This window comes from Pygocentrus nattereri, chromosome 3 (genome assembly GCF_015220715.1).
Source record: "Pygocentrus nattereri isolate fPygNat1 chromosome 3, fPygNat1.pri, whole genome shotgun sequence".
In the NCBI taxonomy this organism is placed as follows: Eukaryota; Metazoa; Chordata; class Actinopteri; order Characiformes; family Serrasalmidae; genus Pygocentrus; species Pygocentrus nattereri.
The window spans coordinates 26,666,104-26,679,428 of record NC_051213.1 but is presented as its reverse complement, the minus strand read 5'-3'; the positions used below and the strand labels follow the sequence as shown (position 1 = coordinate 26,679,428).

General features: G+C 40.4%; 1 protein-coding gene across 2 annotated transcripts in view; it reads left to right on the top strand.

Moving 5' to 3' along the window:
- Positions 1 to 213: 213 nt before the first annotated feature.
- Positions 214 to 13,325, top strand: part of bckdhb (branched chain keto acid dehydrogenase E1 subunit beta) — a 64,089-nt gene continuing 50,977 nt past the window's right edge. Inside the window, exons 1-6 of one of the 2 annotated variants that reach the window (XM_017685842.2) lie at positions 214 to 427; positions 1,024 to 1,101; positions 2,338 to 2,406; positions 4,057 to 4,190; positions 5,248 to 5,403; positions 8,506 to 8,614. In XM_017685842.2, the coding sequence (XP_017541331.2) occupies positions 244 to 427; positions 1,024 to 1,101; positions 2,338 to 2,406; positions 4,057 to 4,190; positions 5,248 to 5,403; positions 8,506 to 8,614 (730 nt within the window). In that variant the 5' untranslated portion in view covers positions 214 to 243. The remainder of the gene's footprint in view (positions 428 to 1,023; positions 1,102 to 2,337; positions 2,407 to 4,056; positions 4,191 to 5,247; positions 5,404 to 8,505; positions 8,615 to 13,325) is intronic. The other variant, XM_017685841.2, reaches the window with a different exon arrangement.

Here is a 13,325-nt window from a genome sequence, read left to right as displayed (position 1 = left end):
CTCCACTCTCTGGGCACCCGTGGTACAGTAGTTTTGGACGAAGCCAATCTGTTTTTTTCTAGTTCGGCTAAGTCAGATTTTAAAATACCCGTTTTAAGTTTTAGAGAAAAATCTCACTTTCCCGTCCTCCTCACAGCGGGACCCCTTTTCCCTTTAAGAGCCGCCCACTGTTTCAGCCAATCAGAGCAGCGCTCGGCCGCGCCTCCGCTGACGTAGCGCTCCGTCTTCCTGTTGCGAGCAGCTATGATGGCGGCAGTGCGGCTTCTCCTCAGGACTGGGAGCTCCTCCTCCTCCTTCTCCTGTGTGCACAGCGGTTTTGGGGCAACGCTGCTAAGATTGTCCCCGAGCTGCTCGTCCAGACCGAAAACGCAAAAGAGGCATGCGGCTCACTTCACCTACCAGCCTGACCCCGTCCCCGCTGAATATGGTAGGACGCGCGCGGCGCTGCTGCGGCTGGATTACGGCTCCGCTCCCTGTTCACAGCCAAGCACAGTCAGCTCACCACCTCCGAGCTCCGTTCACTTTAACACGAGCTCTGCTCCTCACTCAGAGCACTTACCGTGCGGCTCGCTGGAGGACGAAAGTCGTTTAGCTAAATGGGTTTGGCTGCTTTGACAGTGAGGCGTCTTTGAGCTTGTAGGCCCTTGAAGTCAGGCGTCTTCCAGCAAGTGTTTACAGATTTTGTCACCACGTTTTTGCAGCAGCTAGTTCACTAGCCATTTACAGTCCTTTAAAGCCAAGTTTCCATGACCAGTGTCACTTGTTAGTTAGCTAAGTGCCTGTAAATGCTCTTCAGACCAGCGTCATGACCCTGTCATGTTTTGTCATCATGCTTTGTTTATTCAGTTTTCCATGTTGCTTCTTTACTGTGTGGAAAATTTGATTGACACGTGACACTCCATGCACAGCAGTCTTAACGCATAACCTAAATAGGGGTTCAACTCTGATTGCTCTGGTTCTGCTAGATTCCTAGTCCTTTTTTCATCATGGTATTAGTTTAGCATGTGTGTTTATTTCCTCTAGGCCCCACCGTGAAGATGAACCTATTCCAGTCTGTAACCAGTGCCTTGGACAACAGGCTTGCAACTGATCCCACAGCAGGTGTGACTGATCTTGCCGCTTCTTCCTCACATATTTGGTTTACTGAGGGCACTTTTGTAGCATTAGGGATACTTTTGCTGGCAGGAATCCATATCAAAAGTGGTATTGTTGTTTGTCTGTGTTACACTAATTGTCGCTCTTTGCAGTCTTTGCATTCTTAGACATGTGACTGACTTGCAGCAAACTGTGGTTAGAAATATTATTAAAACTCTGGAGCGTAGATGTTTTATGTTTGCCAAATTAGTGTTCTGAATAGTTATAAATCTGAAAGACAGACAAAAGAATTTTACAACAATATGGTAGCAGTGTTTTCACTGCATTAAAAGGGATTTCCACAGATTTTTAAAAATTTCATTGTAAATATGTAAACAAAGTGAGTGCTTTGATGTGAAATGGTGGGGAAAATTTTTATATATATATATATATATATATATATATATATATATATATATATATATATATATATATATATATATATATATATATATTACATACATACATAAATTCAGGCAGTGTATTCATAACAATTTAATGCAGCATCTTCCTTTGATGTACAGTACTGTGTGAAAGTTTACCTCAGCAGTGAGTTTATCACAATACACATTAGAATAAGGTCATATTCATGATTCAAATAAACATAAAAACAATAAAGTAACAAGAATTTCTTGGGTCCATATTTTTCCTTGATACCTTCACAGCCACCACAGAGACTTGTTAATGTCATCAATTATATCATGAGTACAATTTAATGAAGCACTGATTGATCCAACCAGGAGTTGCTTTTTAACTGCATATAATACTGGGCTTCCTCCAGGAGAGGTTTAAAAATGGTTAAACAAACACACTAATATCCAGAAAATCAGTATTTACTTATATATGTATATGTATATGTACACGTGTGTGTGTGTGTGTGTGTGTGTGTGTGTGTGTGTATGTGTGTATGTATATATATGTATATACAAAATGTTTAATCAAATATTAACCCTTTTCTCAGCAAATAAACACATACTACACAAATAAATAGATTTTGCCTACGACTTTCACGCAGTACTGTACCTTTTAGGGGGGGCATTAAACTCTTTCAGAGGTTTACATCTCATCTCGGTGTTCTACTTATGGAGAAATGTTAAATTGTGTAATTCCCTTTTAACACCAAATTGGATGTTTGCTCATGTGTGCCTGTTTGTTTTGTTGATAACATGTTAATTTTTACATGATTTCTGTTTCTGTTCAAAGTCATTTTTGGGGAGGACGTGGCTTTTGGAGGAGTGTTTCGATGCACTGTTGGACTTCGGGACAAATATGGTGAGTGTCTCAAATGATTACTCTTGCAATTGAGACACTATGGCTCAAGTTCACTTACTTTTGTGTATTTCATAGACAGTATTTAACACTAGATGGCAGCACCTTCCTACTTCTGAGATTTGAAAGGCTCATGAGACTGATTTAGTGCTGAATAACACATTGATTACCCTCTTGAGAGCTGTAATTTTTGTAAGTTTTGATTTCCTATTATAAATATTTCTGTGTTGGGATCTGTCCAGTCATTTGCTGAAACTTTATCACCCACAGAATCGTATTAAAACCACATTAAATTGTGAAAACTGTTCTCTGATTTTGCTTATGTTAACACATCCAGTGTTTTCTTTTCAGACTAAGCTTAAAGCACACACTAAACGTTTTATACATTATAAATATACAGGTATGCCAAATATGCAAGAATAGACTTTCTTGCTCTCTTTTTGCTGAGGGCTGTGGTCAGTATTGGTCAGTATTGCATTATCATCTATAATGTTACGTAGACAGAGCCAAACTCGGTGGGGCTTTTTGGTTTTATTAAAAATTTTGTTAAGTGTTATAGAAGTGTTTTATTTTTAAATTTCATCAGGTAACAGGTTTATTTTGTCACTCTTTTGTTCAGTTGTCTACTTTTAGGCTTCACTACTTGGATATTAATAGCAATTTGATATTTTCAGCGTGCTTCCATTAACATGATTATATTCACATTGCTGGACAAACATGGGGTGATTCATGCATTGCTTAGCAACTTCTAGTTAAAATAAACACAAGTTGGGCTCTCTCTCTCTCTCTCTCTCTCTCTCTCTCTCTCTCTCTCTCTCTCTCTCTCTCTCTCTCTCTCTCTCTCCCTCTCTCCCTCTCTCCCATCTCTCCCATCTCTCCCATCTCTCTCTCCCCCATCTCTCTCTCTCCCATCTCTCTGTCTCTACCCCCCCCCCATGCCTTTTGTTTTCATTGACGTCAGAGGTTTTGACCTTTTGTGAGGAATCATTATTTTCCATGCCATCTCATTAGACAGGAGAGATGGCACATCAATGACTACCTGCACAAGTGACGCACACAGACACACTCTCGCTCGCGCGCACACGCACACACGCCGCTGAGCATTGCCTAGTGCCACTGCCGTCCACCTGTATTCCACATTTTGATCTGTCATTTCTCCTCCCGCCAATCCGCTTTAAATTACTCTCTCTGTGAAATCGATTGCACACGCCAGCCAGGAAACATTGCATTATCTCTGAAATGACTGTCACCATCTTGGTAAATGGAATCTACCTTGTGCACAGGATTCACTTCTTTCCGTCCCAGAGAGATAGATTTATAATTCTGTGTAGAGGCAGCTTGTGGCTTGGCATGAATTAAAAATACACTCACTGACCATATGTTATGGAGTATAGGATAGAATCGGAAAACACTAATTTTGTGCTTGCGGATGTCTCTACTATATAAAGCTGGATTTACCTTATGCTTTGTTTCTTTACATAGTTGAAGAAAAAATGAACTGACCTTTATTGGACCTGGTTTTGCTTAAGTTTGTGTTGTCCGTGATGTCTGTTCTGCGATCCTCTGGCATCTGTATTAAAGTTAAAATTGGTCTAAAGATGGTACCCACTATCAGTAAATTATCAGCTTTTCCCTCTCTGCTATTCTCACCAGGAAAAGATCGTGTGTTCAATACTCCACTGTGTGAGCAGGGCATTGTAGGATTTGGAATAGGTGTAGCTGCCGCAGGAGCAACTGCCATTGCAGAGATTCAGTTTGCTGACTACATCTTCCCAGCTTTTGATCAGGTGGGTACACTGTTGTGAAGTCAGTTGAAGGCTTTGATTTTTATAACGTTTTATTGTACAGATTTGACCTATTCTTAGTTAAGAGTTGCATTGTGAAAGTAGCAGTATTGTATTTATTTGTAGAAATATATGTACATCTTGTAAGCCTGTGCTGATCGAAGAATTACCATTTCATACCAAACAAAAGATCCTGGTGTAGAGGTGCAGTGCCTCACAGCTAGCAGTACTTGTGACTTTTACCTTGTAAAGATGAATGTGCTGTTAGCTGACTGACCTGTGGGGATAACATGCGTAATTTGCTTACCTTGTGCTGAGCGCCATGCGTCCTTGCCTTACAAAAGATGAATGATTTTTGCACTCCTTCATCAAGGCAACAGAGAATATCAGATGAGATAATGGGGGGGGATGTTTTACCACAGTGGGTCCTCATGCCTGAGTGATGACAGAGCAGGCCTCTGAGTCACATCGCTTCTTTGCACTCTTTTGTGATGGAAAAGTGGCATTACAGAGACGTGTGCAAGAGTTTAGGACAGTTATGGCGTTTTGCGAAGTATAGTCAATGTCTGCTTTTCTGGCTATAATGGTAACATTTTTGAGTACTGAAAAAATGGAATTTATTATCCTCTTTGTCTTGGTGTTGGTGCTGTTTAGTTACTGAATCATTGTTAACAGCCAAGTTGACCAGCTGTTGTTTAGTTTGTCTGAAGTTGATGTATACTGTTTATTTCTGTGGACTGTCATTGCATCACACGTGGCGATGGAATGGCCTTGAATAATAATAGATGTTGAGTTTAAAGACAAGAAGTCTGCCAAATTTCATACACGTTAACCTGTTAAACTCTGTTTAGTGAGAAATATATTTTTAACAAGTAAATCCAAATACATAGAAATAAGTTTTAAAAATTGGGATAGATAACTTGTATTTGCTTAGTTGTTCAATTCGCTGAACTCCACAGCAACTACATGACATTGAATTCTGAACTTGATATGCTCTTGATATTGAACTGCTCATGAGTTTTCTTGTGTGCTAGCTTAGTAAACTTGTTTTCTTTCTAAGATTGTAAATGAAGCTGCCAAGTACCGGTACCGTTCAGGTAACTTATTTGACTGTGGGAACCTGACCATCCGAGCACCATGGGGCTGCGTGGGCCATGGCTCCCTCTACCACTCACAGAGCCCCGAAGCCTTCTTTGCCCACTGTCCTGGCCTTAAGGTAAGCCTTTACAAAACGTAGCCTGTGACAGGCTGCCCTTTATAACTCTGCTTTTGTGATATGTCACCTTAATGTCGTTTTTCTAAATGAAACACTTCTAAACTTATGATATGAAGGAGAGACTAAGCAATAGTGGCTCTGAAAATGATAGGAAATGAAGCAAGAAGTGGAAGAGAAATGGGAAATTGGGGCTGCAATTGAAAGCTGATGCTGTGGTTACTTCACAGCTGCAAAAGACCTAATTTAGCCTCTTTGGAATTAATGTAAAGAGGGTAAAAACACAGTGCCTAATTTTGTGTTGCTAGGGTTTAATTGTATGTAGACCAAGGCATTTTTTCACATTAGAGTGACCCTTGGTAATCATGAGCAAAATGAGCTGTAAAAAATATTCTTAAATGCTTATTATTTTGATATTTCATTCATGATATTAGCGAAATTTAACCTTTTATTTAAGGTATAAGGATTGAAAGAAAGAGCTAAATCTTAAATCTGTGTGTGCCACAATTGTTGGCACCCCTAGAAATGTTTAAGAATTAAATCTAACCATTCGTATTTTGTTTTTAAGCAATTGGGAACAATTAAATGTTCAGCCATCACTTCCTGTTTCAATTAAGTATAAATATGAGATGAAACATAAGCCAAATTCCCTCAGTCATCCAGCATTGTGAGAGACCAGATAACACAGCGGTGATGTGCGACAAAAGGTTGCAAAAAACAGGAAATGGCTACGAGAAAATGGCCAAACAATTGAAAATGTCTGTTTCCACTATCTGTTCAATAAAGTTTAAAACAACTGAAGATGTTAAGAATCTCGCCGGAAGGGGACACACGTCTATACTGAACCCACACACAGTAAGAAGGCTGGCTTGAGGAGCCAAAAAATCTCTAAGAAACACAGGTGTGGAATTGCAGATAGTAGTTTAGTAGTTTAGCAGATAGTCTACCCCTGGACATTAGGTCTGCACACTCTGTTGATGCTTTTAAGTCTAGATTAAAAACTTATATTTATCAAGTAGCTTTCGTCTCTGTAAACTGTTCATTGATATATATATATATATGTGTGTGTGTGTGTGTGTGTGTGTGTGTGTGTATATTTTTTGTTATATGTGAAATGTTGTCCTGTTTTGTCCTTTTAAATTGTGTTCTCCTCGTACAGCACTTTGGGTTAAAATGTGCTTTATAAATATTTACTTACTTACTAGTTAGGTCTTTGGGTCAGAACGTCTCCCAGTCCCTGGTTCAATAAGCACAGAATTAAAGAGTTGCTATGGCCACCCAAGTCCCCTCGCCTAAACCCCATAGAAACCTGTGGGATGAGCTGAAGAGGAAAGTTGACAGCCAGACATTGGAATCTGAATGTTCTAGAGAGGTTGTGAATGAAGGAATGGTCTCAGATCCCTTACCATGTGTTCTTCAGTCTCATCATTACAGGAGAAGACTCAGAGCTGTTATTTATTCAAAGGAAGATTACTCAAAGTATTAAATGAAGGGGCTGCTAATGATTGTTGTACAGAGATTTGAGAAAAATATGTATTTCCTGATAGTGCTTTTTTTAAATCAGTATACATCAAGAAAAGGTTAGATTTTTGTTAATGTTTTGAATGAAAGATAAAAAGGAAACACAGTAAAACATGTTTTTATAGCCTGTTTGCTTATATATACCAGGAGTGCCAATATCTGTGGAGGACACTTTGTTTATTTTATTTGTTTCTTTGTGTGTTTGTTTATAGAGATCAGCCATGAGAGAGGCCGATCTGTTTACTGATATGTTTACTGCAGGATCCTATTTGACAGATTCCAAATATCTATTTTTGATGTTTGATATTCAAATTATATGAAGTGTTACTTTGGCTCTATTTTTGCCTGAGCAGAAATCCCTGTTCAGGGAATACAGTCACACAAATCACTTCTGTGGGACTAAAGAATGAGCTGAACATGGATCAATATCAGGCTGTAACTTGCTTTTGAGCCAGCAGGCCTGATCTGACAGCTTACATGATTACGAGCCTGGCATTTAATGATTGCCTTCCACGGATACCGAGTGTCAAAAATGTCAACACTTTCTCATTGGAGTAGAGAGTGGACCAACCAGACCAACAATACACACTGTACAGCTCCTTAACTAAGGGATTCTAATGCTCGATAATGGACACTTGTTCTGGTGTGCTTAGTTTGGAAAGGTCAAGCTGGTGGAAGCAGATCAATTCAAAATCGGGTGGAATTGCGTCTCTCAGCCATTTCTTTCTTGAGTCAGTTTTCTCTGCATGAATGTTTGTGTTCTATTCCAGTGTAATTACATGTTGTGTTATGCAATAAACTGCATTTATAGTCCGTATCAGTAGTTTCAACTCTGCATTTCTGGCATTTATTTCAGTGTCAGGCAGTGACAAAATGTGGTGTTTTCACAAAACAAGGCTGTACACAATAACTGTAAATGTGGATTTGCAATTCTGACAGAATTTCTCTGCATGTTTCAGTAAGCTGTGAGGGCTGAGTAATGTAGAATTACAGTGGCGCATTACAAATCTGGGATTTCTTCATTTAAACCTGCAACTAAATGACAAACTCTTTTGAAAAAAATAAAACCAAGAAAAATGATGACAAGTAGAATGAAGAGGAATTATTCAAGATTTTGCACTATTTTTAAGTCGCTATTCAAAATGAATCAAATTTGTGAAATTGACCAAAAAAGGCCTTTTTTTTTTTTTTTTTTTTTTATTAAAACTTCAGTGGAACTTTAATTCCGTCCATAGAAACATGTTCATTCTGCTCTTTGATGTACTGATCAGAGGCTTTTGCACAAACTTATGCAATCCAGGCCAGCTTTAATGCACACTGTCAGAAATTGCCAGAGATTCTGAAATTCATTTAAACATTCAAAGATTCTACAGTTCACTCGAATTGTTATCATTTGTAATGGAAAAAACTTTGTATTAAATAAGAAAAGAAAACAATACAAAATAGAAGCATTTTTACTTGTCGACTGAAACTTCTGGACCCCACTGTACACCATGCTTTTGTTTTCACCGGCAATATGAATTCTGAGGCTTAACCATGATTGTTATTTTTCTTTACCAGTCTAACTTATAATTACTTTCTCAGATTGTTGTGCCTAGAGGTCCGATCCAGGCTAAGGGGCTGCTGTTGTCTTGCTTTGCTGATAAGAACCCCTGCATCTTCTTTGAGCCCAAGATTCTTTACAGAGCAGCAGGTTAGTTCCCGTCATGTATCTCAGATCTTTAAAAATGTTGTCTTTAAATCAGCAGTAAGTTATTTGCAGTTATATGAATTATGTAAATTGATGCTGGTATGAAATGTTTAAGATTACGTCACTGATATAATTAAAAATGGACCCAAACAGTTCAAGACAGTGAGGAGGGAAGGCAGTCTCAAAATATCACAAGCCAGGCACTGATCTTAAGAAATATTTCTGCTGTTAATTCCCCTTGTTGTGCAAGTTGACATGGGTGTGCTTATAAGATTAATTTTACTATGGAAAATAAGCTGGCTGTCAAAGGTATTTGATTATATGTGGCACATTCCAGGTGGACAAGGACATGTCATAAACGGCTCTACTGTGTACTGTGAACAGTTAAGCCTCCTGAGCTTTTGGGCATTAATAACTTATTTCCATGAGTGTTTCATGCTGCTCTAATGTTTAATCAGAATTTTGTATGTATTTGTGAAAATGAGGGCAGTGGGCTGCTGTTGCAACTGCAGGGCCAACATGGAGACAGAAGTGTGCACAGATAATGTTCTCCAAAATACAAAACAGGCTATTCACAGTGGTAGATAAGTTGTGGTATGTGCTAATGTGTTCCTCAGGTTGTTTTCACTATTCATAGGTACATAACATACGGTATAAAGGCTCGTTGTGATCATCTGTTTGAGTAAAGACAAAGGATTATGAGGATAATGATGGGCCTGTCAGTATATTATCTATTATCCTCTCATGTTAATTCTCTCATTGTAATGGTTTATCATGATAAAGCTGTGTCAGAGTATGCATCTTGGAGAATGACTGACTGTTCTTTTCATAGACTCTTAGCTATTACTACCACTAATATTACCACTGCTATTAATATTAGTAGTATAATCACTTGTAGGTAGTTTGACCAGAGGAGGATGGGTCCCCCCTGGTGAGCCTTGTTCCTCCCAAGGTTTCTTCCCCAGCTCTGAGGGAGTTTTTCCTTGCCACTGTTGCCCCTGGCTTGCCCAATAAAACTCCGTCTTTTCTGGAATTCTGTGAAGCTGCTTTGTGACAACATCCGTTGTAAAAAGCGCCATACAAATAAATTTGATTTGATTTGACTTTTCATTATACCATCTATTGAAATTGCATTGTTTGAGCAACAAAGTTTGCAAACATTCAGCGCCACCTAACTCACTCCAGCACTCCTGCTGCCGCCCAGCTCTAGCGTTGTTAGTAAGTTGGGCAACAACATAGAGGCTTCGTTTTTCATTTTCAACAACATGGAGGCTTCATTTTTCATTTGAATTTTGTTCACAATAATTTAAAAACACTCAATCATTTACCTGTACTTAATCACTTAATTTCAGAGCCTGAATGATGGATCAAGTTGCTAATTATATTGCTGGATATTGTTTTATTTGGAAATATTGATGATAATTAGCCTTTTTTTGTTGTGGCTTTGCTGAAAATCAAAATCACAATTTCTTTTTTTAGTTTTAAAGTTTTAAATATCACAGCAGTATAACATGAACTGGTAAAAACACTAGGAAACACTATCATGCTTAAAATAGCAAAAACTATTCAAACCTAACCATCATTGTGAATAATGCTGTAGTGCATTTTTTTTTTAATGAGAGAACTAATGAAAAAGAAAAATAGTATGTTAGTATTATGTATAAGGTGGCTGTGATTTCTGCCTGGCTACACTACATGTTTAAGATTTTTGACCATTAAAAATAAATAAATAAACAAAAATAAATTAATTTTCTGATATCAATTAACCTAACTTTTAACCCTTAAAATTGGTGTATGTATTGGCCACAAAATTGTCGCTTTTTTGCCGAAACCTGCTCCATCTATTATGAAGATGAAGGATTTTTTAACAAGATATAGATTCAAAAACCAGTATTCATGAAAATTATGAAAATTTTCATACTGTCTTCAGATTTTGTAAGAATGCACATAAGAATATTTGCCTGCTCTACACAAGTGAACTGAGCGGTGAGAAGGTGAAGAAATCGTTGATGGAAGCTTGTCACTTTTGTTGTTCAGCTTTTTGAATCTGATGAAGCACCGTTCATTCTCAGCTTGATCCCCAACACCATTAAAAGGAAGCATGACCACATCAGAGTAAATAATCTTCGTGAATAATTAGAAGTGGAATCCTAAATTTACAGTCGTCAAAATTTTTTCTCTGTGTTTAATTACCATTGACTCTAAAGTGAAATTTCTTTCTCTGTCTTTCTTTTTTTATTTATTTTCCTTTCTTTTATTTCTATTTCTTTCTTTCTTTTATTTTTTTCTCTTTTTCTTTCTTTCTCGTTCTCTCTTTTTCTTTCAACAGTGATGTCATGCTGAAATGATTGCAGTATGTAGAATATTCAGAAAATTTCAGTGTCATACATTTGTATGGGCCAAAAGAGAGAGTGAAAGAGTGCCTTTGTTCTGGTTTAGGCAAGACATGTCAGCCCTCAACACTGTTTCTTTTGTATAAGCAGCTCACACATCAAAGACCACGCCTCCTCCTCCTCCTTGCCATGCACAGACTATACGCTACAACTCTTACCTTTCAGGCTGCAATTTTCTTAATCATAGCTATCATGAGTCGTTAAGGGTTTTGTACTTTATCTCAAATGCTAAATTATCTTCACAGCTAAATGCTATTTAATTACAGACTGTTTTAATCCCTTTTGCTAAAGGTTCTTTTTACCGTATTGGCTCCTTTGATCTATTGTCCTCGTCTGGGCTTCCCTATCTCTCTGGCTGTTGTGGCGATGTGGAAAGAAAATAACAACATGGCTCTCAAATGTACTTACATTTCCAGAAGCGAGCACTAAACGTTATATTAGGTCTGCAAAGTGTAACTGGTTATTTACATATGAAAATATATTTTTTGCTCTGAAGTAAGGATTCTGTATGCGTTGTCCATCCATCATCGTTGCCCGCTAGTCCAAACAGGGTCGCGGTAGCATTTGGGAGAGCAGAGAATCCCAGATGACCCTGTCCCCCGCAACTTCCTCCAGCTCATTCCCGGGGACCCCAAGCCGCTCCCAGGCCAACTTGGAGACATAATCCCTCCAGCGTGTCCTAGGGCGACCCCGGGGTCTTGTCCCGGTAGGCCGTGCCTGGAACACCCCCACCGGGAGGCGTCCAGGGGGCATCCGGATCAGATGCCCGAACCACCTCAGCTGGCTCCTCTCAATGCGGAGGAGTAGCGGCTCTACTCTGAGCTCCTTCCGGATGGCCGAGCTCCTCACTCTATCGCAGAGCGTGTAACCCGCCACCCGATGAAGAAAGCTCATTTCCGCCGCTTGTATTCGCAATCTCGTTCTTTCGGTCTACCCACAGCTCATCACCATAGGTGAGGGTTGGGATGTAGATCGACCGGTAAACAGAGAGCTTCGCCTTTTGGCTCAACTCCCTCTTCACCACTACAGTCCAGTACAGTGATCGCATTACTGTTGCCGCCTGTCCCAGCCTACGGCCGATCTCACGATCCCTCTTCCGGTCACTCGTGAACAAGACCCCAAGATACTTAAACTCCTCCACCTGGGGCAGGTCCTTTCCCCATACCTGGAGTGGGCATGCATGCCATCCTTTTCCGGGCCAAGACCATAGACTCAGACTTGGAGGTGCTGATCCGCATACCAACCGCTTCACACTCAGCTGCAAACCGCTCCAGCGAGCGTTGGAGGCATCCATGTGATTCCGCCAAAAGAACATCATCTGCAAATAGCAGAGACGCCACCCTCCGGCCTCCACACATAATGCCCTCCTGACCCCGGCTACGCCCTGACACTCTGTCCATGAATATCACGAACAAGAGTGGAGACAGAGCACAACCCTGGTGAAGTCCAACGCTAACCCTGAAAGAGTCTGACTTAATGCCGAGTATACGGACACAGCTCTCACTCCGGGAGTACAGAGATTGGATGGCCCGGAGTAGTAGCCCCGGCACCCCATACTCCCGGAGGACCTCCCACAAGATATCTCAAGAAACACGGTCATAAGCCTTCTCCAAGTCCACAAAACGCATGTAGACTGGGTTGGCAAACTCCCATGCCCCCTCAACAATCTGTGAGAGGGTGAAAAGCTGATACATTGTTCCACGGCCGGGACGAAATCCACATTGTTCCTCCTCAATCTGAGGTTCAACTATCGGTCGGAGTCTCCTTTCCAGCACCTTTGCATAGACTTTCCCAGGAAGGCTGAGCAGTGTGATACCCTGATAATTGGCACACACCCTCCGGTCCCCCTTTTTAAAAATAGGGACCACCACCCCAGTCTGCCAGTCCAAGGGTACTGTTCCCGAGGTCCATGCAATATTGCAAAGGCGTGTTAGCCATGACAGCCCCACAATATCCAGAGCCTTAAGCATTTCTGGACGAATCTCATCCACCCCCGGTGCCTTACCACTGAGGAGCTTACCAACTACCTCAGCGACCTCCACCAGGGAAGTGGAACTTGACACCCCAGAAGCCTCTGGCCCTGACTCCCGTGAGGGAGGCACGTCTCCCGGATTAAGAAGTTCCTCAAAGTGCTCCTTCCACCGACCGACAATATCCTCATTCGAAGTCAGATCTTCTCCACCCTTGCCGAATACAGCTTGGGCGCAGCCACCCCGACCCCTCCTGAGTCGCCAGACAGTTGTCCAGAACCTCTTTGAGGCCGAACGAAAGTCTTTTTCCAAGGCCTCACCAAACTCCTCCCATGCCCTGGATTTTGCTTC